The sequence below is a fragment of the Thunnus thynnus genome, chromosome 20, assembly GCF_963924715.1.
Source record: "Thunnus thynnus chromosome 20, fThuThy2.1, whole genome shotgun sequence".
In the NCBI taxonomy this organism is placed as follows: domain Eukaryota; kingdom Metazoa; phylum Chordata; class Actinopteri; order Scombriformes; family Scombridae; genus Thunnus; species Thunnus thynnus.
Window position 1 is genome coordinate 22,008,405 of NC_089536.1, and position 26,321 is coordinate 22,034,725.

Genomic DNA, 26,321 nt, shown 5'->3' on the forward strand with positions numbered 1-26,321 from the left:
CCCCCCACCCCCCGCCCAACTTAGCACAGGTCAGTTGTATAACATAATGAAGCACACCAATGTAGCCAATAGAAGGTGTCATACCCTAAACAACAGTAATCCAAAGTAGTTCACAATAACAAAACAAATCTCACTGAACATAGTTAATATCACAAAAAAACAGCACTATGAGAAATCTTCATTTAAGCCATATGTCATTAAGTGCCCAGATAATTAAGTTTGCTGAGATAACATTTATAAACAGTTAAAAATTAAAAAGGAAAATAATAATTTTAAACATACCTACAAACAAGTTGTAGCTGTGTATGATCACTTATTGTATTGATGATTGAGATGAAATAATTATATATGACAAACTGGTTATTGTAAGCAAGTAACAACCTGTTTATTGGATCTATGACTGTAATTTCTGAAATTGAAATGATCATAGCTTATATCATAGAATAAAAAAGTATAAGAATAGGAATGTGTTTCTTTGCACTGGCATTATTCCCTTCACTGGTGTTGACAAAGGCAGAGTCGCCGAGAGGGAGGACAGAGCTGTGTAGGTGAAGCGTGACACAGGAGAAGATGAGGAGGAGGGGGGTGATTACAAGCGAGCACTGGAGTGAAAATGAGAGAGATTTAGGGTCAGCAGGCCAGGACCAAGTAGAGGGATGAAGCAGTTTTACTCGGGGATTCTGGAGGCAAAAATCACAATCAGCATGGACAGGCTGTAGTGTAGAGATGAAAGAGAGAGGTAAAGAAAGAGTCTGAGTGTGTGTGTGAGAGAGGGAGTGCGTAGGTGGGAAAGAAAGAGAATGAAGACAAAGAGAGGTGTTTAATTTCACAATGCTATTAATTGCTAATGAAAATGATTACATCCTTTCAGATGTAATCAAAATTCAAATTAACTAACAAGTTATAAAATATTCTGTGAGTTTGACTTTAAAGGATTTTCTTATTTAGAGACAGAATTTGTGTGTGTCTGTTTTCCAAGGTCAGTGAGACCAGTGGGAGACCTCCATTGCAGAGTGCACATAATCTCAATGAAGTGTTTCAACCCACCTGTCTATCAAAGTAACAGGCTACAATGTGAGGTGTCTGGAGAAGACTGAAAAATATATGCTCTAATGAGATGTATGTATGTATGTGTGTTGCATACAGCAGTGTGTACCTCCCATCTCCATTTTAAGTGTGTAAGGCAATCCAAGCTAGATGGGCTCTTAAAGCTGCCTTCACAGTCAAATCAAATGTACTGTAAATCCAGGCTACCAACTGGGAAAACATCCTCATAGTAATTGATTTGTGGGGATTTAGTTTTTCTTTTTGCTCTGATATCTGTGTTGTGAAATGAACATGAAAATTAAACACTGCCTAGTGTAATAAAATTCAAATAATTTCAGTCATATTCACCCCAACACCATCAAGATATTATACACTTTAAGTTTGAATATTTTCCTAAAAGCAATAAAAAAAAAATTTACAAAAAAGAAAGGAAGGAACAGCAAATTGAAAACAAAGAAGTGCACCTTCCACTAAGTCCAAAGCTGTTTTCCTTACATGTTTTGTGTTCTTAACTGGCCACCTGTAAGCCTACATTTAGGAATCACCCAGTTTTGTGCAGAATTAGAGGATGGGAACCCCGCAATTGTGAGGACAGTAAACTGCACTGAGCTAGCTGTTTGCTAGCTAGTTGCTAAATCATGTCTTGTTTCTACCTTTGATGGAGCTGGGCTGAGAAACAAAAGTAGTATATCAAGCAGTGTAACTCAGGGATGCCAACTTTTGACTTCAAGTTGGAGTGAATGAGTGGGAATTTTAGTAGTACTTATTTTTATTCATAATAAAATGAGCATTATTCATAGTAAACTGATGCACTCGGCCTCTCTCTGGCCTTGTTTAGTGCTGCAATGCTGCAATAACCTGTGCTCTACGTAGGCCAGCTCTACAACTTTACACTGACAGATCCTGAGTAATACCCGATGAATTCATAAAATTAGACAAATAAACATTGCATGCCTGTCAAGTTAACATGACTGAAATCCATGTACCTCTGCCACTTTAGCGAAAAACAATTATTCCGCCTCTCTATCTGCATCATACCACACCAGCAACAATACACAAAGGCCGATATGTCATACATATAACACAAATGGTCTCGTGCAATGCTAGTGTGCTCAAAGTGTCAACAATATTAAAGTATGCGTGACGCATTATGCAGGCATTTTGTGGATCCATATACAAATAACGCACCGAACAGGTCTGCATAATAACCCCAATTACCTGGTTCCAAAGTTTTTACAGCACAGTCATGACAACACATACAGTTCTGCTTGAAAGTTTGTGAACCTTTCAGAATTTGCTCTAATTCTGCATAAATATGATGTAAAATGTGATCAGATTTCCATGCAAGTCCTAAAACTAGATAAAGCTACATCAGTTAAACAAATGAGACAAAAGCCTTACACATGTTTGTTTATTTATTGAGGAAAATGATCCAATGTTACATATTCGTGTGTGGCAAAAGTATGTGAACCGCTAGGATTATCAATTCATTTGAAGGGGAAATTAGAGTTGAGTGTTTCAATCAATGGGATGACAATCAAGTGTGAGTCTGGGAAGCCCTGCCTTATTTAAAGAAGAGAAATCTGGGTCTTTACTATCAAAGTCTGAGCTTCACAAAACAGATTTATGGAAGTGCGTCATGGCTTGAACATAGGAGATTTCTGAGGACCTTAGAAGAAGAGTTGCTGATACTCACCAGGCTGGAAAGGGTTACAAAACCATTTCTAAAGAGTTTGGACTTCAAAAGTCGATTGTCAGGCAGATCGTGTACAAATGGAAAACATCGAACACCATTGTTACCCTCCCTAGAACTGGTCGAACAACAAAGGTCACACCAAGAGCAGGCATTTAATAGTCCAGAAGGCCACAAAGGACCCCAGGGTAACGTCTAGGAAAGTGAAGGCCTCTTGTACAGTGGCTATAGTCAATGTTCATGAGTCCACGAGAGTTCACATACTTTTGCTTCACACAAATACTTTTCCTAAATAAATAAGTAAATATATTTAATGTTTTGTTTAATGTTTTTTGTTTAATTGAGTTCTCTTTATCTAGTTTTAGGACTTGTGTAAAAATCACTTTTTCACGTTTTAGACGTTTTACATATTTATGTAGAAAATGGAGAAAATTCTAAAGGGTTCACAAACTTTCAAGCAGCACTGGATAGCTATTTTCCAAATAATCCAATTTCAGCTCCTCAAATTAAATAATACCAGTGCAGATCTCTCCTATACACCACTTTCTCATGTGTGTCAAACACACACATGAAATGTGCGCAAGCACATATCATCAGCAACTTAAACAATGACCAGAGAACAAATAAAGCTTACCTTTCAGTAGTGTACACAGCAGGCCTTCATCGCAGCAGTGGTCTTAACTGCATCCTCTATTTCGATTCTCTGTGCCAGTTGGTGTTTTATGGAGATTGTTGGCAGTCAGTTAAGTCTGTCTTGTGTTATTGTTCTGTGGAGGTACGTATTGTTCTTCTTCTTGATGGATGAAATGTCATACAACACCCCAAATATGTCCCCATGCTCCCGGAGTTGAGAAATCCGCTCTTCCACAGCATTGATAGTGCAGTCCAGTATTCTGTTAAAGAAAAACACTTTGTAATCCTGCCATCACTACCTCATCATCTCCTTCATAGTGAAACATTTTTTCCTCTTTTGTGGTTACACTGCACTTTGTGAAGGAAAGCAGGCCTCTGTTTCCAAATCCTCCGCCAATAATCTTGCATTGGACTCTAAAAATTGCTGTCTGTGCAATAGTCCAGCAGGAATTGTTTTGTCACGTTCAGCCGTGCCACTGCATGAGGTACATCGAGACTCATTGTCTGTAGTGTTTTACTAGTAATATTTATCTCATTTAAAATGTCATTCCATTTTATGACAGAGCACATGAATGGGTAGTTTTGATCTTAGCTGCAGTGCCTCTGGCTTCACATCTAGCTTTGGCTCAACAAGCACCAGTTAGACTTTCATCTTCTGCCACTGACGGCAGAACATCACATACATCCCCTAACTGGTGTTGGATGGGTTTGAGCACATCTACCCAACTTTCCCATCTCGTGTCACTTAAAGGCTTGACTGTGAGCCATGTTCACATATGTGCTGTTTTAACACATCCCAGCAAGAGGTGGAAGCAGAGAAAAAGTTATAAATCTCTTTTATATTTAGATTGTTATAAAGAAGTCCACTGCCTGCTGACAACATGAGGCTGCATCATTAACTACCAAGTTAAGAGAGGGGGCACTGCAAGGCACATAAATGCCCTTGGGTTTATGTCTCCTCACTCTGTTTTGCACACCACTTTGTTCACCTCTCATATTTGATCCATTGTCATAGCCTTGACCTCTCATATCCATAATGTCAGTATCCAGCTCCCTAAGTTTCTTAATAAGAACCTCAGTCATGCCGGCACCTGTGCAATCAGCTATCTCTGTCAATTCCAAGAAATGCTCTCTGATCTCCAAACTTCCTCCCTGTGTTGTAACAAAACATATAATCATGGTCATCTGTTCTGTTCTACTCACATCAGGAGTACAATCTAAAATTGTGGAGTGGTATATAACTGACCTCAGCATCATGAGAATTCCCTGCTGAATCTGGGGTTGCTATGATTTCATCTTGAATGTCTTCACCTAAAAAGTGAACATGCGTTCCTTCTGAAGTTATTCTCCTTATGTGTTCAGCCATAATGCTGTCAAAAAGGCCGATCATCTCCACTGGTCTGAGGAAACTGCCACCGTAATGCTCAAACAATCTATCTGTGCTACCACGGAATGCCAGGTTTTGCATAGCCAGTACTGTCTCTGCAGCCAGTTTCCACTGATTTTGTGCATCTATGGTGTTTTGCAAGGCCAATCTCATGTCCACATCTTTCCATTTATGAAAACTTTCTATATGATCAGTTGATTTTTCATGGGTGCTAAGGATGCTTGACATATTTTTCCAGTCTTTAACACGTTGTCTTGCAAGCGCTGATTTTCTCTCACTTCCACAAAGAAGTTTACAACAGAAGCAAACGTAATATCTTTGCTTACTGAATAAACAAGCCAGGGCCTTTCCAGTCTCCATTTGTTAATAAAATTTTTTCTTTGTGCATTGTCCTTGGGAAAATAAATTACTTTGACTTGATATGGTCCTTTCTCAATCAAAATGTCTCGAAGTCCCTGGGTTACTGTTGTTAGCCATTTGCTGGGATCATTCAAAATATCCTCACCTTGTACAGTTATTTGTTCAGCTGTCTGCACTCCGATGATGCTGCTAACCAAATTTCCAAAGTGCTGCCCTCTGCGATTGCCTAGTTCACCTATATGGACACACCAGCAGTGCCCACCGCCCACACACACACATAAAAAAAGACAACATGTGCAAGCATGGGTGCCTGTTTATGTTTTAAAATGGGGGAGCAAACTTGGAAAGATACATAATTGGCAGTGGGGTCTAGTCAAGATTAGTTCGAATGAGGGTGCTATGAAAACCAATAATGCATTATGAACAGTATATAATTGGGTGGATCAGGACGTGATTGATTATTAGAGGAATGAAAGGGAAAGTATGCCGCATACTAACCTAAAAACCTGTTATTGGGAATCGCAAGAAAGTTTCAGAGCAACAGAGACACAGAGCCTCCCCGTAACCATAGTTACTCACTCTCTCATTTGGCTCCTTCACAAACATCCCATCTTTACAGCCAAATCCTGTCCGATTGGCAAGCAATTGTTAAGTGGGCGGGCTTGCAAAGTTAGCTAACATTGACTCACAAATTGGTTTGCAATTCAGTACAACCCAGTTTTGGCTAATTTAAAGTTTGTCTGGAGTCAGTGGGCCAAGCAGGTTCATTCAACATACACTATCATTTCCTATGTTCTATTTTCAGTCAGTGATCACAGTTAAGCTAAATGGCATGTCTGTCACCTTTGTAAACAGTCAGACTCCTGTGTGAATTGACAGACTGTGCTTGACAGCCAAAGCATGCTGTGGCAAACAATCAGCGACAGGTTGGACAGAACCAACTCAAAGGGCGGTCCAAAAATGTGATTTGTTTGTGTCAGTTTCTGAAAATAGTAAAATGATCATTGATATAGGCTCCACTTGCTCCATTGCTCAGGCACCCATGCCTGCTGGTTTTCATCTCACATCCTGCCAGAAGACACATTTCGAGGCACTAATCTTGTCATCAAAATAGAAAACTACAGAATCAGCCAATAGAACCAACAACAGTGTCACCCATGTAGTCATTAAACGCCCTATAGACCAAGTCAAGGACGTACCAAATAAACAAGATATTCCAATAAAAAGGTCACTGAATCATCAGCAGAAGGACAAAACAGACAAGATTTTTCATCTAAGTCCAGCAAACCATATATTCATACATCAAACAGTGTTGAACAGCCAAGATCTCAAACACATAGTGCATCACTGTGCAAATTTAAAAAAAATGCATGCTGTGTACTGCATTTACTAACCTCCTCAAGTGCACTGACCTTGTGCATTTAAACAATGTCAGGCCAACATACTACACCATACACAACTCCACTAAGTTTGTTCTTATGAAAGGGCTGGCATAATAACCTTCTTCTTCTACAATGATGTGAGCCGTGACCACCCTCCACCTTCCAGTAATCAATCCTCAGCTCACTCAATTTTACACTCAACCTGCAAAAAGACAAACAATATGTGACTGAGATACAGCAAAAGGCAGAATAGTATATATTATAAGCCAGCAATCAAAGGTCTTCTATGTGACCCAAAACCATCTCCCCTCCTGAACCAAAGAGCAATCTTTCTTGGTCTAGAGTAACAAGTCAGGTAAAAGAAGAAAATTATAATATTAAGACAAAGTGGCAAAATAATTGAGTAGGGTTATGAAAAAAGCTAGGTTTTTAAAGAGAGCTTTGAAAATGTATATATCTTTCCAAATGGGCAAAACAGTAGAACACCAAGACCTCCTGCCCACTCATACCTGCAACAGCAACTCACTGATTCACTAATTCAAATTCAACCATTCACTAATCAGACCTGTCACAGAAATACAACAGCACATTAAGAGACATCAGTGCCTGAAACCAGAAGGCACAGGTGATCATAAAGTGCCAAAGCCAAAAAAGTATCCCAATACTCTTGTAAACTACAGGACTGTCACAACCCTGAACAACCTGGAAAAACAATTTCAAAGAGTCCTGCCAGATAGTCTTCAAAGCTACAGAGACTTTAGGAGCCCGAGAGTTCACCAGACCAGGTTTAGAAAGAATAAAAGAAAACTGACATCTTGCAGCTGACTGAAGATGTACAGCAAGGTTATGATAAAATTGAGTAACATTTTTTTCTTTCCAACTCCCACAAGACCACTCTGAAAGAAATAAGGGACTTGAAGTCCTGAAAAACAAGGACTGGACTCATGCATGTATGTGTGAAGGTTACAGTTATAATCCTAAGATTTTTAAATGGGACTTTTTGTTAAAGCGCATTTTATCACCATCAATCACAAAGTGGGTTGCAGCTGCAATCCATGTCCTTCCCCCTCAACATAGATGTCAGTTTTTGTCCTAATTAATTTTTGCATTTGTATGTACATAGCACATAGGAAATATTTGTGCCACACAAATGAAGTGATGTTAATACTGATAAATAAAACTTAAGAGTGAAATGCAAACTGTCTCAGTGAGCAGGTGAGTGCTACCTCTGTCAAAAGCTGGACATTTAAGGACAATAAATTTCCATTATTTTGCAGATCATACGATTTCAGTGCATGTATTGTCCAAAAAAATCAATTCAGAGTTTCTTTTTGCTGCCATCTGAGGCCACCAATATGCAGCTTTGCAGGATAGACAATAAATATATTTTGTCCGGACAGACTAGTGACCCATTCAGGCCCTAGCCCTCCATTAACCTGAAAAGGAATCAGCACGTAAAGAAAATGAATCAGGGAATACAGTAACCTATTCAGTGAAAGGGCTAGTTCAGAAATAGGACCTGTGAGAAAGAAAGAACAGCTGTGAATTAATATAATACAACCTTAACTCACATATTGATATTCAAATCCTGTGAGAGTCATTTCACAGCCACTATAATGACAGTCATGACCTTGGGTGGTCTTTCAGGTTGTCTGTGTGTGCCTTATATGTTTTATTATCATAATTGGCCTTCAGTGCAGCACCAGTCTGCCATTTCATTTTTTCCTATTTGTCATGTTTTTTGATTTTTATTTTAGAGAAGATAACAGTTTTATCACCAAATTTGTCACAAGTCTGGTGCATGGCTATCCCATTTCATTGCCTTGATTTTTAAACCCACACCACTGCCATTACTACCATTAGATGTAGGATGAGCCTGTTGTGCATGTGTGTAAGTACCATTTTGACTATCATGGTTTTTATGCATCCATTAACACCATAAGACTCACTTGAGTTTCTCCCTACTTGCTTTGAAACTTTGATATCAGTGAAATAAGCTGATGTGTTGTTTGGGTGGAATGAAAACCTGCAGAGTCCCTCATATGTAGATGGCTTGTTGACCAAGTTGTTTACAGCTGGCAAGTATTTCAGCGGAGCTCAGCTATTTTCATTGGCTGAATCTCCAATCAGGTATCAAGTCGAAGAATGCCAATTCATTATGTGTTTCCATGTGGAGAACAGTTTTCTTTTTGGAGAGAGTGAAAAGAGACAACAAGCACTTTTAGTTTTACATGTGTGCATTCTTTGCATTCTTCATAGCCAAGTTTCTTTATGTCTTCAGCTGGCAAGTAACCTTACGAGATGTTTATCCACTCTCTGTCCTTGGTGTTCTTCCATCTGTCCATCAATTATCTATTCTGCTCATCCTGTTTGAGGTTATGAAGCTGAATTCTTTCGCAACATGCAGCTGAAAAGAGACAGGGTGAGGCATTTGCTGTTTTGTTTTAGAATTGGACTTTGGTGGTTGTATTTGCAACATGCAGAAGGCATACTGCAAACTGTCATATGTTTTTTCCTATGATTTTTAAGAAGCTTGGGCAAAATTTCTGTTGAAAAAGTCCAGTCTCTCTGCCAGGATGATTAAAGCTTCAATTTAAAATATTAAAAGCAACGAGGCCTGTCTGTCACGGTCTGTTTCTTTCAATGTGAATCAATGGCAATAACAGCAAGCTAATGATCGCAACTATTGGTCAATGCCCTTTCTTTTTGAAGACTGTGTAATTCAGATGAAGCCCATCACATACACAAACACAAGTATCTGCATTCATACACCCAAATGCATACACACACCACTGTATCACCCTAATGGAGGGTTTATTCATGTTTTTCTCTTTGAAAAAGGGTTTTCATGGTTTGTATTAATATATTTTTCTGTTTTCATGTGGAGTTATATCTTTGATGTTCTGACCAAGGTCTAACTTTACCTTTTACTGCTGCACATCATGTCAACTCTGTGCTTTTGCTCTACTGCACAAGAGCAGCTGTTAAGGAAAATTAAGAGTTATTCTCTATTTACTGAAATGTTATAGTGAATGATGTAAAAATCTGAGTTTGTGAGATAGAAGATAGACTAATTTTGCTAACACGGTTGTGCATTGGCTTCTGATAGGACTAAACAATTAATCGTGTTTATTTCGATTTATTTCATAGCTTACATAATAAAGCTGCAGCAAATGTAACACATGAAGGTTAAAACTGAGACTTTTGCTTTCACTGCCTATAGTGACTGCCCATAAGCATTCATTGTGTGATTTTTGTTAAAGACAGAAAACTTGGCTGTTGTCTGGCTTATATGCTCTCTACATGTGGTGTCTGTACTGATTACGCTATGCCAAAGATGGTTGTCATGGAAGAAGACACACCACTGGTATAATTTTTTATGGTAAAAAAACCCCCCAAAAAACAAGGAGTTAGCCCTGAAGTTAGCAATAACCTGAACAGGCTCAGTTAAGGTGGACTGACCTTTAAGATGGACCAGCTATTCTCATTTAGTTTCATTTAATGACAATCTCAGCCCCGCGTTAACTCCCCCTTGCTGACTTATAGCCTCTCCAAGCTTGATGACCTAGCGCTGCTTATGAGCTACACATTTAATCATGAAGAAATTAAAATTACAATGTTGATGCCGCCGTCTGACACCCCACCCATGCCAATTGCCAGCCCTGATTTCAAAATAATATGGTACATAGTACAGGGGGTGGAAGGTTAAAGTCAATCCAAAACAACAGCCGAGTAAAAATGATTGCCTGTGAGAATGTTAAGGTAATGTGTTTTTAATGAGACTGTGTCAGAGAGGTGGTGAATTCTCTAATAATTTTTGATGCTTTAGTCAGTTGTATACTTAAATTAACATCACAAGCCCAGGTTTATGTGTAAGAGAGGTTGACAAATATTAAGATATAGCCTAATGTAATCCAATGTAACAACACCACAAATTAAAAAATGGAAATTACCTTTTGTGTTGTATGGTATTCAGTTTATAGACGTATTTGATATTGTGTTGACACCATATATATTGCAGTTCACTTCATCATGAAAATGTACATGAGAATGTTCAACATAGTTTAAGCAGTGTCTTACAGTTCTGTGTGTATTCTGTATTATGTAAGTGTACAGTTGGACATGTGGTTTGTAGTGTGTGGGAAACAGGGATTGTACTTGGAGGACAAATTGTTGTGGTGTATGTACACTCAGTCCTTTGTTGTGGTTAAATGGTTTGCAGGGTTCATTTGCAGTGAAGTGGACTCTGGGTTTTTGGCCTTTGAAAACATCTACAGGCTGAAGATGTGACTGAGCACCCCGAGCAATAGTCCAGATCATATGACCTTTGCACACCAGATAATTCCAATTTACAGCCGCCTACATGGGAAAACGGAGACACTTGGAATGCACTAGGGCAATTGCTTGTGTGAGAGAATGTATGTGAGAAAGTGAGAGAAGGAAGGAGACAGGGGTGAGGATGGACGGGTTGCAGGGCTAAAGAGATTATAGAGTCTGCAGTGTGCCTCTGGGATGATTAATCAATGTTTAATTATAGTCTATTAATAAATGCATACATTTTAAAAGAGCAATTATAACTTCAATTAATTTTGCATTCAAACAATGCTTTAAAAATTTAAAAGTGAAGCAAAAAAAAAATCTTTTGCACAGTGCTGCCGCCTTCTGCAGTGCGCAGGAACAATCCTAAGAATAGTTCGATATCACAGCTCAGCGGTTGGCCAATCAGAGCTTGTGTTGCTCTGTGGTTTGTAGATTAAAACACAAGATGGAAACTATGAAGTGCTTAAAGCAAGACAATTACCTGTAATAAAAAGGTCATTATTTATGTTAATATATAATATAATATGTTTTTTATGCATTATTTTTTGCAGTTTTAGTTTTTAGTCTTTTGGCATCTTTCAGCTCATTGTTTTGGTTTTTAACAACTTTGCTGTTTTATTTCACTCTCAACGCCGTCATAGTGTAGCTTTTGGCCACAGCAGACAGTTGTTTCTAGTGGAACTGCTCTAAAAACCCACTGTGCACAACCTGCCCAGCACCAAAAAGCAGACCTAACAAAATTGCCAACTAGCTGGTGAACATGGTCAAGCATTTAGCAGCAAAAGGGCCAGATATTTCCCTCAGGAGTTAGTAGAGACCAAAAAAGAGCTAGAAGAAGAGAAGATGGCCAGAAAAACAACTCCAAAGAATGATAATGTTGTACCATTATATAAATAGGCAATTTCTAAGCTAACATGTTTGCCGCATCAACTGCTAATATGTCATGATGCTATGTCAGTGTTATGTGTACAACTTGTTTCCAAATCATAGCAGGTTTAAATGCAAATTTAATTAGTCAATTTATAATTGCTTAAATGTATCACTTTATCAAGTGATTATAATTAAATACCGATAAAAGCCTGTAATCATTTTGGTGGCACACTCCAGACTCCATAAAAATAAAAACTGGGTGAAAAGTAGAAAAGCATATTAAACCCTAGCTCTAGTGCTCCTAGGATATTGCTTTTAAATCACTGACTTAGATGACTTGGAATAAAAAAAATCTCACACTGGTTCAAAAGACGCTAATACTACCTGTACTATGTTAGTGTGTCAAATCAATTGAAAAAATTGCTTTTTGGTATTTGCTGCAATTTCTCCTAAATGGCTGCATATGCTTGAAAATGGACCAAGATTCATGTTCAGGTGTGTCTGGTTCCACCATTGTTTAAGTGACATATTTTAGGCTTTGTGTGATTTTGTCGGTGGCATCTCATGAGAAGAGCAGCTCAGTAGGTTATCTAAACCATCCTCAGTGCATCAAGTGAACATCCTCCACATTCCAACATCTTGTGTCTTACAGAAGGCAAATTCAGAATATTGAAACACTGGACCATTTGTTTAGCTAATTGCCATGACATGACGTTCACTCCTGTCAGGCTGAATTTCCATTTGTTTGATGATGTGTTTTTCTGCATTATTTCCTTTTTTATGTCAAGCAAATATAATATTGTCTGTTCGACCTCCAGCAGAGGCTTTGTGCTAATTAGATTGTCTCGGGCCATTAACTTTGTTCTCATGACATTAACAGAGATTGCAGTGCTGATAATTGGATTGATACAGGGCCAAATTCATTCATTTTTTTATTTTAGATGAGAAATGTAGCCCTGCATCCTTCAGGCTGCAAATATAAACTTGGTGACTGACGTCTTAATCAGACTTAAGACAGCCAGCAGATGAATCTCATTTAATCTCTTACAAGCCTATTTATCTTTTAAGCCCCTCTTTGATTGAAATATCTTGTGGATAATTGTTTGCTGAGTGCAATGCTTCACAGGACATTTTCATCTTATAAAAGAAACTCAAGTGATTGAGCCTTGACTGACAAATTTGAGGGTTTTGTTTATGTTACTTGATGATATTCAGGCGAATATAACACATGATTAGCATTTAAAAAAACAGGCTTAATGAACTGGATTGTTATAGTTTCTTTATTGGATGCACCTCTTGGCACGTTGGCTCTCATGCATTCCCGAATCATCTTTAAAGCTTTAAAGCCTTTTTGCAAATTCATCCAGCTGGTGAAGTAATCACACAGAATACTAATGAGGTATAAAGTCAAGCAATCTGTATCTATAACTTAACATCTTGGTGAGTGGAGAGAGCTGTGAACATTGACACATTTATCATCCTTCCCCTTGAGCTACAGAGGCCATTAAGTGTCCAGAATCGTTCAAAGGAAATAGTCCGACTACATCTACATCTCAAGGCAAATGTGTTTTCACTCGTTCAAAATAGACACACTTAACATTTTTGGCAGCATCAAAAGCCTACTGTCATAGCCTCTTCCTGACTGCATCACCCTGCCTCTCAAATCTCACCCCAGGAAACCTTTGTTTTTCATTTGACTTTGTTGTCCTGTTGCAATAAATTGTACAACTGGGGATAACGGCACACACAGTCAGTCTCCAATGATGTTGCACTCAGTTGTACACACAAAGTTTGACAGACGTAGTCATTAGTAAGATGGTGAAGAGTGACAGTTGCGAGCCTGAGAGACAAGTTGAATACTAACTGAACTGAAATTGAAAGCCTTCTCACATTTACACCACCTTTCAGATGGTGGAAAAGCAAAGATTTAACCATTAGAAAGGGGATTACGGGTGCTGTTAGACCTGAAAAGCATACTTCAGTTTCTTCTAACTTTTATTTCCAGTATTCAGGGAAGCTTCACTGTGAGCTATGTGCTGCTCTTTCACTTTCTCCTTCTAGATTTATGGGGTATGGGTACCCGGCAAGTGTTCAGACACAAGTCTGCTTCTCTAACTTATAAGCCACCAGGGATCTTTATTCTCTGAATAACTGAGAGTGTAGCATTAAAGTTGCTCGAGATTCACAGCACACCTGTTACCAAAAAATAAAAATTGGACCAAGACTTCTTGGAAAAAAAAAAAACTGTGGACACTCCAATAAAATGGCACCAAAGTTGTCCATCAGTTCATGAAATAAGAAGGACTCCTGGCTCTTATTTTCACCTTATTTCTTATTTTATTTTACTGAACTAATTTGTTCAAAGAGACAGAAAAAATGTGATTTGTTTCAGCCTGCTTAATGCTACAACTACAACTCAAAAATACAAAATACTAAACTGCAGAAATAACCTGATAGTGTATTTGACTAACAAAGTGGGGAAAAGTAGCCATTGACATTAGCTACAAAAGGCTAATATTTGCCTCCTTTTACAAACAAATTGGAATGACTTGCCTGTTTACTTGTTATCTGATATACTGTTTATCTGTATTCAAATGTTGCACAGTGTTTTCAGAATTTTGTTTATTATTCTTCTCCATTATGCAGATAAAATAGAGAATGGGGATGTGTACCAGAGGAGGAGAGGACCTCATTCAGGCAGCTCAGATGAACAGGAAACAGGAAATAAACAACTGGAAGGAGTTGGGCAGCAAGGAAGCAGCTGGCGACGCATCCTCCTCCTCATTCTTGCCATCACCATCCACAACATCCCAGGTGAGGATGAGCCATTGGGCTGTTTAAAGTGTCTGACAAGGGAATTTGTGTTAAGTTGAATTCTTAGAATGAAAGTGAAAGTCACTTTGTAAAATCCTGAGAGTTACAAATGTAACTTCCATATGACTGGCAGGGGTGGTGATTTGCACATCTATATCCCATCATGAATATCTGTGTCAAAATCAGCGGTGACTTCGGTAACATGAGCCATCTAAGTAGGGCTACAACACCTGAGTTATGTTTCTTTTGGGATCTTCTTGTTCTGAGTGGCAGCAAAATTATAGCAGTCATTTAGGAGCAGAACATGATAAACGAAAAGATCAAACAGTCAGAGAACATGGACAGTTTTTTGACAGGGAAGAAAAGAAAAATACCCCAATGTTCATCACGCAAATACATCAGTCAATGTGGTCTGATGCACAGTCTGTCCTCCACTTTGGTCCAGACTGAAATCTCTCAACAACTATAAGATGTACCACCATGAAATGTGGTAGAGACAATCATGGCACCAACAGGATGAATTCTAATGACTGAAGGGATCCTATGATTTTTCCTCTAGCACCACCAACAGGTCAAAGTTTTCACTTATCCAGTGAAATATCTCAACATCTACTGTTGGACACACATTAATGCCTGCCTCAGAATGAATTGTAATCACCAGGCCAATCCTTTAACTTTTCATCTGGTGTCTTTTTAATTTGTTCAAATGATTGGTTTATAGCCAAATACCTGCAAAACTTAAAGCATTCCCATCAGTCTCAGCTGTACTTTGTGTTTAGTGCTAATTAGTAAATGTCAGCGTCTTAACAAGCTGAACTAAGGGGCCATGGACCCTGCCAAACATCAGCATGTTTGCATTGTCATTGTGAGCATGTTAGCATTTAGCTTAAAGCTCTTCTGTGCCCAAGTACAGCTTCACAGAGCTCCCAGCGTCCTAGAAATAAAACTCTTTTGCTGTCACTTCAGCTAAACCTGCAGTGCAGAACATTTACATATAAATGAACGTCCGTTACATTCAAGCCTTTGCCAAACAAGTTCACACAATGCTGATTAAGCCTATCACTGCCAGATAAATCTCTCTATATTCCACAGTATAAGGAGTTTTTAAATCTCATGTCGGGCGCGACATTCCCACACTGGCCATTTGGCCTTTAATCATGCGGCTCTTCTAGACTTTCCAAATGTTATCGGACCAAAATGAATGGTAATGGTAATGAAACAAGTCATTTCGTGAGGGTTGTGTGACACTCAAAACAATTTATCCACCGTTTTACAGCTGCAACAGTAGGTTACGGCCAATATGTACTGGCCATCAGGCATACTGGGACAAATCCTGGTGGGCCATCAACAATATGTTTTTGGGCCAGTCGACCGTCAAAACATATCTGTTTTTATAGGCCCTCTCTGTGTACCTGTCATTCGGGGTGTGCATGAGAGCATGCTGCATGCCTGTGTCAGATGGCATTAGGCGCTGCATCGCCGCAGGTGTGTGGGGGTGTGGGCGTGTTTGTGCTTTAGAACGTAACCGCTGTGAAAGAATCAGAAAATAACGTTTTTATTGATCTGATTCACCTCTTCATTCACTCTCTAGCTCACTCGATCACAGCTGCTCTCTCGCTCACTCGCTGGCGCTCTCAGCTCTCTCTCTCTTTTTCTCTCGTCTTTTTTAAAATGAGTCAGGAAGCCGACAGAAAAGTCTAACTTTACTCTTAATGTTATCAAACGAAGAGAAATGTCCTCCCCTTTACTCTCACTGCCAGAAGGGGGAGACAAAAATCCTACACTCCAGCTTTAAGCTAATAGTTTACTACCCCAGTTGATTTATGCATCAGGAAGGGAGGGGCTTAAGAATTCTTTTGGCTTCCAAAGGAACGCATTACAGACTAAGTTTGGGAAAGTGGGTTTGTTCTGACTATGTTTTGTCCAGACATCAGTCTGGCATGATGGTATTTCTTATTGAACTAAATGTAATCAAAAAATTGCATAAATATTGCAAATGACCCTAAGGCAACAACAAATATATGTGTCTAAAGTTGCTATGGCAACCTGTCTACATTGGTGGAGATAACAAAGGAATCTGATAGCCATAAACTGTTTGTCTGAGCTTTTTGAGCTAACAAGCTGAACCGAGAAGAAAAAAAATCTAATTCCAGAGTAGCTTTGACACATTCAACCCAAATGGAAAGCTTGTTTGAGCTGAATGCTGACAGACAAACAATCCAACGGAGGAATAAGAACAGGTTATGCATCATACACTAAATCACTTCAACACAATGACCCTATGAATGACAAAACAAGGTGTGTATTTCACCGTGTGCATGTGTATGTGTGTGTTTGAGGCAGAAAGAGGAAAACATAGAAAGCATGTGTAGGTAACAAATATAGTATCACTTCCAATTTCACTTCCAATCCATTTTGAAAAACTGCAGAGCTTCACTGAAAGTCAATAATGGTGCTGTGCCAAATCCTGCACTAAGTCCAGCCCAGGTTGATTTGTTCTCAGTCCAGGCTGAAATGCTCACTGAATGTAAATAACCTTTCTCTCCCTTGCTTGGAGTAAGTTGTTTGAATATTTATGGTGAAAAATCTGTCAAATGGACAGGTTTCTCCTGGAGTAGTCCTTGCATTATTGAACACTACACAGACGTCAGCAAGTCACTATTCTGTCAAATCTAATGAGCTAATTAGACTAATGACATGTCAGTCATACATCAAAGGCGACGCCTAAGGAGGAGCAGTATTCAATATTTGGAGATTTTTCTGTAAGTGAAGAAACGGCGCAAAACTTAACATAGGAAACTAACAGGAAATACTAACTAGGATTCTAACAGGAGATAAACATGATACAATTCATGTAACAAACAACAGGGAAGTAATTAACAGTTATTGTTGACATTTCTAGGAGCTGGCAGCAAATCCACCAAGACAATTAACACCTATTGTGTTTAGCTGAAATGTTTATGGGGACTTTTTTTTCTTGTCATATCAAACAGCTTGGGCTGGGTGAAGGAACTGTTTGCACTCAGACGGTGTATGTAAAATTGGCAACACAAATCATCTTGAGAATTGTTAGTTGTACTTCAGACACTGTAATATGTCTTACATTTCAGTGTTTCATGATTGCTTTGGCTCAGTTTTCACAATTGTGTTTGAATGTGCAAAACTCTTAACTGATTTGCTACATTCTTAGGATAAAACACAAAATGCCGTCCTTACATACAGAATGCAAAACACTAAATTAGTCCTCATAAGACCTATAATATACTTCATACTAGAAAAGTTTCACTGCCCATTGCTAAGCTTACTGTTGCATGTATTAGTCCATTTAGCAACATTAGCCTTGTGAGCAGCAATGCAAACATAACGCTAATTACTTCACCACTGCAACCAAACATTTTAAAGAAAATAAAGGAAAAAGAAAGGCAATTTCTTTTCTTTTGATTACAGTCAAAATGTTGCAATGAATTGAGTGTCTATTACTGTAGCTGTAACTACTGCTGCTGCATTTCCTCTTTCTAATCAGGCAACTAGTGAGATGAGTGAGATAAGTTTTTAATGAGACTTTATACTTTCCCCAAGTTTGTTGGGAAATGATTGCATCTTTTACTTCACTACATTCATCTGATGGTTTAATTAAATGTGGAACTATAGAATGCATCATTAAGCTATGGACAATTAACAATTTGCTCACATCAGAAAGTAGCCGCCATAATTAATGAGAAAATGCAGTTTCAGTTGTTTGAATGATTTACCGCGTCGTACTCGATTGATTTCCATTTGTTCAATCAGTAACAGCAGCATAATTATCATAGTGTGGAATGATGTTTGCTCCAGAAATGTGGATACAATACAAATTAGGGAAACATATAGTCTGCAGGAGGAGAATAAGTAGTGGCTGTGTTACTAAGGAGTACTCCACAAAATATCAGATTTCATGTGAAAGGCAAGTTCATTAATAAGTAAAACCATATACTGGTCACTGCATGCGTTTCATTTCTCATAAATATAACATGTGCTTCTATAAGCACACTTATGTACATATAGTCAAACACACATTCACATCAGCCACACACGTGCACACACAGAATCAGGCATTTGTAGGTGGAGATGTAACCACAGAGCTCTCCTCTGAGGCCTTTAATGAATCAGACCTCCCACAGTCTCAACTCCCAACCAGGAAAACAAAACTAATTAAGCAAACAACTCATCAAGTCGTGATTCAAATGTGCATTTAAGTATATTTAACTAGATCCAAGAAGTTGATCCCAATAATGCGTTATCTGTGGTGGATTGACTATGTGCAGAGAACGAACTCAGTGGCGTTGTGTGACATTTCCGTCACCCCTGCCAAGCTCAAGGGAGCAAGTGTCAGGTGTAAGAGCTATGGGATGCCAAGCCTGCTGCTTAATTGACAAACCGAATGATCTGTGATTTTTTTTAATTTCTTTGTAAGTATCCAATTTCAATTTCACAGATTTGTAATTTTTTTTAAAATCAAAGTCTCTTAAGAGACAAAAGTTCCAGAAATTGTGGAACCAAAGGATAATCTCAGGAACTAAAATTCCCCCACATCTGAGGATCCATTTAGATTATGCAGATTAAAAAAACAAAAGCATTTTAAATGCAGTTTTCCGTTTTGTTGAGGAAACAACACAGTTATCCTGTTGATATTTGTATCAACTGTTGTGTGACTGATATGAGTTAGATCTAATGAATGAATCAAAGGAGAATTGCAGAGGAGGAGTGTCTGCCTCCACAGTAAACAACCTGTTTAGTGTTTGATGGCTATTTATTTCTCCTTTAGAATGTAAACACCATGAAATAATCAGAAAATAGTTTTATTTCTCTCATTCACCACCAGCACTCCCTCTTTTAGTTCAGTCATTAGCTCGCTCAACCACCCCCACTAACTCTCTGTCATTCAACACAGCTTAACTTTGCTTTTAATGATAATAAACAACAAGAAATGTCCACCCCTCTTCCTATTATTGATAGTGGGGTACTTTCTTGTTTTATGAATGAAGTGTTACACAAGTTGAGGCAGCCGTGGTGTCTGTGTTTGACCAATCAGCGATGATCAGCCCTACAAACCCTGACCCAAAACTTCCTGTACCTTTGGAAAATACTAACCTGGGAGGAACATTCCTACAGGAACTAGATTTAGTCCCTGGTTCCTCCAGTTGAAACGCAGTGCATGTGTGTGTGTGTGTGTGTGTGTGTGTTCATATTGTATAAGCACCAGTGTCTAGACTTGTCTTTACTTAGAAGGCTATAATGAACCATGCTGTGTCATAACTGCTAGTCACTCATTAAGAGAATATGTTATTCATGGTCATTTCATGAAAAATCAAATCATAAAACAAGTGAAAGTTACCATATTTTGTTCTTTCTGAAGCAGATACTTTTTCTTTTTACAATAATGGTCTATCCTGTTGTATTCTGGTGTTAATGTGTAATTTTGTCTCCCCAAATTACAGTAAGATGAACCTGTTTGGCTTCTTTGAAGTGCTTCTTCACCAGTAATCATGTAATTTAACATCAACCACAAACACTGAGGACCTTGCGTTCCTTCCTTTAATGGCTTGACTTTGTGATAACCCCGTTTTGTGATTCAGAGGCTGATTAAAGAGGTCTGTTTACGTAAAAATCTTGGTTTAGCTTTAATACTGATATTGAGCAGTAATTTGTTGTGCTGAGAAAAAAATCAGCCATTTAATGAGTGCTTCTTCCCACAGTGTGATAAGTGCACTTATTTTTCGACACCTAGCTGTCCCAGTGGGAATGGAAGCATTCATCCTGGCAGTGTTAGCGCCTTGCTCTCCCCTTTGAACAAAAAAAACAACAGCTGCATACAGTAATAACATGTACCAATCCTCAAACAGGCTCTGAATGCTCCATGACATTGCAGAAACAAAGCCGTGACAGGAGTTGGCGACAGTCTATCAAACTGAGAAGGAGATTGATGGCCGTCTTTTCCCCCACCATCAGTGTTGATCCTTGTTAGCGTGACGGATGGAGCAATGACAGCTACTTCTAGCAAATACAGTAGCAGATTATTCAAAAACACAAGAAACCAAGAAAATTTAACTAAGCTATGTTTTATATTTTTGTCCTGATAAAGCTTGTCTGAGCAATTTACTGATTTTTCGGCAAGCTCACTTTCCTACACTTAGGGTCTCTATCAAACAAGTTAAGATTAAATGCTGCTAACATTTTTTACAAAACTACCATATTTACCAAAAGTCAGGAAGTTGTAAGAAGAGTCTACAGCCATGCTGGCAGCTCTGTAAGGCTGTACTACAGCTGATACAACAGATGTAATGTAATGATGATGTTAATATTCTGCTGTTGAGCAGGTTTATTGTTACCATGTTCACCATCTTATTTTAGCATGTTAGCTAGCATGCTGACATTTGGTAATTAGCACAAAGTACAGCTGAGATTGATGGGAATGTCATAAATTTTGCAGATCATAAACCAAAATATTACACAATTTTTCAATTAAAATTATTTACAAAAATTTAAATAATACCAGATTGTGGCACTAGATGAAAAGTTAAAGGATCACCAAAGCTATTACAGTTCATCCTGAGGGAGACATGAATGTCTGTATCAAAGGTCATGGCAGTCCATCCAATAGTTATCAAGACATTAAACTTAATAACACAAATGACCTCCTTGTGGCCAGCGATGTCTGTATGATACATCATCTGGGGACCATGAATGTCTTCACAAAATTTCTTTACAATGCATTCAATAGTTGTTGAGGTATTTCAGTCTGGAACAAAGTAGTGGACCGACCAACTGACCAGCATTGCCTGCAGCCACACCGTGAGCACAGCTAAAAATCTGTTTCACAGATCGGGTAGAGCAAGTTTTTTTTCTCTGCAGTTTACATCAAACTGAAGGAATTCTGTTTGATGTTAATGCAACATCGAAACTTCCTCCATGTTTACTTGTTGTCTTGCAAGGTTTCCACAGAACTAATTTTATCAAAACAACACCATCATGTCATACTCACCACTCTGAGTCACTGTGTCACTCAGCAGTTCCAGTTGATTCTACTTTACTGTTCTTTCAACCATTACTGTCAATGAAACTCAACACTTCCTACAGATGTTTGAAATTAAAAGCCTATTAGGAAAGGGAAAAAAAATGTCCTTTGAGCTGCTGGAAGGCTTTCTAAAACATTTGCACACAAAGTGTTGAGTTTTAAAAATAGTAGTTTAACATTGAATGAAAGAACAGCAGAGTAGAAGCAATTGAAATGTATTAGTAAGATGAGAATAAATTTCTGTTCCAGAGACACGCAGAGCAGCAGAGGGGTGAGTGTGACATGACTGTTATTGTTCTGATTGAATGAGTGCTGAGGAAATGTACATCCTGAATTTATCATGACAACAGGTAAGCATGGAGGCAGCTTTGAGTTTGCATTAATGACAAACAGCAACAGCGGCAAATTTAAACCGATCAGAAAACAGGGAGGCCTCTTATTAAAGTCTGTCTGTTGCAAAGAGGGGCTCGTTGAGAGTTCAGTGAATTTTACAGCAGATTTTCCATCAGGGCAGAAACACTCAATGTAGCATATTCTTTTCTTCAATGCAAATAAGTAACCACTAATTAAATTTCTCCAGATGCTGAGCATTGCTTGGGAATTAGTCATGGTTTTATAAGGTAATTTGTATGTTGTGATACAGTAGATTCTAGTACATTCTGAAATGTCACCATTCTATCCTGAGATGAGTGGAGAATGAAAAAGCAATGGCATAAAGGAAGATGAGAGAAGACTTTGATGTGGTTGAAAGAAACATCTCACGACAAAAGAGAAAAAAAAAAGTAAAATTAACGTAAAACCTCATAGTGCTGCAGTAGCACAAAAAGGAGAGGGAGCAAAGAGAGAGAGAGAGAGAGAGAGGAGGCGCAGTAATGGCAGGCTCAGTGGAAAAAAGAGTGTGTAGACGAGTGAGGAGAAGAGATTAAAGGAAAGTACGATGGGAATGAGTGGCTGCTGTGACAATGAGCTGTCAGCAGCAGTGTCATCAGACTCGCTTAAAAGAGCATAGAACATTTAGCAGGAAGCGGATGGGACCAGCCACTGCACACATGCACGCACACACGAACACACACACAGACACAGAATTTTGTAGAAACAGAAACACATACACAGGTAAGTACACACATTTTCACCCCAAAACCAAGTTTTCTCTCGGCAGTGAAAAGAGGACAAAAAGAGACATACACAGGTGACAATATGAAAAATTTCTCACTTCTGCTATGACAGAATTGAAGACTCACGCAGCGAAGTTCTCAAGAATCATCTCAACCACTCTCTCTGCCAGTGACACTAGTGTTACTGGAGCTTTTACAGACTCTTAATGCTTGTGCTTCAATGTTTCATGACTTAACGGTTATTGTTTTGATTCCTTGACAAATGTTGTTGTTTTTACCAACCCCGGCACATTATTGATATGCTTTATTTATTCATGAAATCTCATTGAGATTGAGATCCTTTTTCAAGAGGGACCGGAGAACAGGTTACACATACTCATTCTCATCACAATAAGGTGGTTCATTCATATTAGAGGTGTTCACAGGTCCAAAATGTTGAACCCGATCCGGACCCCAATTTGCATAAATTAATTTTCAAAAACATAGAGCAAATCCGAGGGGGGCCCAGATGACCCAAACAGATCCTAACAAAGAGAGAACACAAACACCGGCAGCAGCATGATGCACTATCAATTAATTCCATTAATTAACAAGCAGCAACAGTGGGAAAGAACAGCAGTATACTAATAAAAATGCCCTTAAAACAAACTGTGAAGTCAAGGAAAATAATTTGATTATATGCTTCAAAGACAAATTTATGTAAATAAAGTACTATTCTACCTCCTGTACCAACAATAAAACCTTCTACAATCAACTAGGATGGACAGACAAAAGACAATGTTCTAACCTGTTTAATACCTGTGAGTCAAATTCCAAAAATCCAAAATTAATTTAACAGTGTTAATCTTGTAGAATAGGCCTACTGATCTCCCTAAAATATGCTCTTAAGTCAAATTCATTTTTCTGGACAGGATGATCCAGCAGTCACTGTGTTTTCTGTACACAATAGTTGGCAATTTTATGTAGCATCACAATAATCAATATAGCAACCATCTGGTGGTACATACCATCAATCACAGTGCTATATATAAAATGAAAGTGCAGTAGAATTTAAAATGTGGTCTAGTATTTTGCATGTCATATTTTTAGTTAGATTTGCCTTTTTTCATGCAAAAATAACTGCTGACAATTTAGGAACAAAATATCTTCCTCTTTGATCTTTATATTGCAACACTAATATGATCCTGGTAATGATCCAAATAAATTTAAATATATTTTTAAAATAGGACACTTTTGTTTCTGGGAACACCACTATAATATTTAACCTGCACTCTCATCATTACATGTTGCTCATCACAGCCACATGTCTGCTTTTATTGTAATTAGAAATGCAGCACTCCAGGCTACACTTTGGCCAGACTCAGACAGACGGTCCTGAGGGAGTTTTTAGCAGAGAGACGTTTTAATTGAACTACAGTTCATCATGGGAGTGTGTGAACCGTTCAATGTGTCAGTTTCCAACACGCCTGTGGATCTGTGTTAGAAACAGAATATTCGATGATAACCGACAGGTTTGATCTGCAGCACGGAGGTTTGTGTGGTTATTTTGCCACAGTCTGGTGTCTGATGCACAAAATTTAACCAGCAGATCTAGCATGCTTAATTGTGCTTGACAGTGAAATCATTCCTCCAATTAGAGACTGCTAATGGCACAGATACCTGCCACCTCTAGATAACTGCTAAGAGAGTCACCAGGGTAAAGGAAAAGCTGTCAGAATCAGCCTGTAAATGGCCTTTGATTTCCACATGATGCATTTTTAAATAAAAATAGAGGAATTGGAAGATATTTCTATTAATTACAAAATAACCGCTACATATAAACTTCTCATTTCACATATTTGTAGCTTATAAGTTGCTAATAATTTTGAGACCCACATTTGTACGATGCAGTCCTTAGTTTTGGTAAATCAGCAACTTGTTTCACATTTTAACAAATTGTAGACACAAGTGTCCACGTGCCGGGACACCAAATAAACAAGGTTAAAGTTATAAGAGATCAGGCTTTTTCAAAGAGGACTTAGTGATGTGTTGCTGGAGTGTAAACTTCCTCCAATTAACAGCAGGACAGAGTTTTCTGAAAGCATCCAGGGTGAGTATACAGTTAGGAAATACTAAAAAATGGAAGTAGTTGTGAACAGGGCTTTTTTTTAACGCAACCTCAAACTGATGTAGGTAGTTAATGATGTGCTTCTTGGCCTTGGAAAATACTTGGTTACTAATGTAGGTTGTAGAGAGGTAGCCAAGCATCCTGACAAGCTTAAGCTTAAGTAGAGCAGATAAACAGACTGTTTACTGTATTTTTTAACACTTTTTCCAAACTCTTTAAATGCATTAGTATCGCTCTTGGTACAGCCCCATTCACACTGCTTCAACATTTGGAGAGATCCAAAGCATTGCAGACCTGCCGTGCCTAATAACAGTTGTCAAGCAATGACCCTTACATTCTTTGTAAATCCTTGGAAAAACCAAAAAGTGTAAAAACAACACATTGTGGATTTACGGGGGTTATGTGTAGGGTGTCTTCTTGGCCGGGCACAGTGCCTTTCTGGAGTCTCTGCTGGTTGCCTGGCAACCTCACGATGATGACAAGACTCCAGCATGAGAGTGGTACTGATCTTCTCATCTTAGTCTCTAACCTGACGTGCCAGATGGTTTGTTACACAGAACCATCTGAGAAGTCGTCCTTGGAAACTGTTTTGGAAAAGGCACGCACTTTCAAAAAGTACTACCATCTGTCTATCACTGTCTATCACCATCTTACCTCGCAAGGCAGCTGGATTCGCGATGCTGATGGTCTGAACCTCTGGTGGTTCAGACACAAGCGCATAACTTGAAGCCTGACAAGAGGGATTCTTGCGTGATCTTGTGATCTCGTGAAACCAGCTGCTTCACAAAGTAACTAAGTGTAAGCAAGAACATGAATAAGGGTACTGGTTACTGTTTAACTATTTCTTTTAAAACTTTAATGGTGTCTGAGTAGTACTCCAATTTAAAGGCAAATTGTTTGGAGCAACATCAGCTTCAAAGTTAGCTTTCCCAGTGGTCCAATGAATGTTTATGGTATTATTGTCTATTAATCATGCCATATTGCTCACCACTCACTCTGTTTTAAGGTGCAGCTCTCTCCGAAATATTATGTGATAACATATTGGATAGCAGTAAATATACTGTATGGAAAAGGGTGGGTCTTCATGGATGTGGCCAGTAGCCGCTGTAGCAGAGTTGCACCATGCAGGTTTAACTGCTTGCTGTTCGGAAGCACCTTAATGCTAATTACAAGATTAAGATAAGACTTTATTGATCCCCAGAAGGGAAATTCGCAACACACCCAAAAACAAAATTGTTGAGACATTTTTGCTTTTCTTAGATTGTTACCACTAGTCTGGCAAGAAAATATAAGGTTTATCCTTCCTCTCAGTAGGACATTTCAAGCTTAGCTCCACAGCTGTGTGTTCACATGCCAACAAGCACTAACAAGTTAGCATGCCATGTCAGCATACTAATTGAATGGAACTATAAAGCTCAAAGTAAGCTCTCAGGTCAGAAATATGTTTGTTTAATGGAGGAAGAGTCCTAGTTTAGACTTACTCTCAATGTTTTGAGATGTGATTCCAGAGGCTAGTGGCTAAAGCACACAACTATGTGA

General features: G+C 38.6%; 1 protein-coding gene across 2 annotated transcripts in view; it reads left to right on the plus strand.

Moving 5' to 3' along the window:
* LOC137171978 (zinc transporter ZIP11-like) overlaps positions 1–26,321 on the plus strand; it is a 132,950-nt gene that overhangs the window by 100,665 nt on the left and 5,964 nt on the right. For both annotated transcript variants that reach the window (XM_067576216.1, XM_067576217.1), the window contains exon 6: positions 14,339–14,506. In XM_067576216.1, coding sequence (XP_067432317.1) covers positions 14,339–14,506 — 168 coding nt within the window. The remainder of the gene's footprint in view (positions 1–14,338; positions 14,507–26,321) is intronic.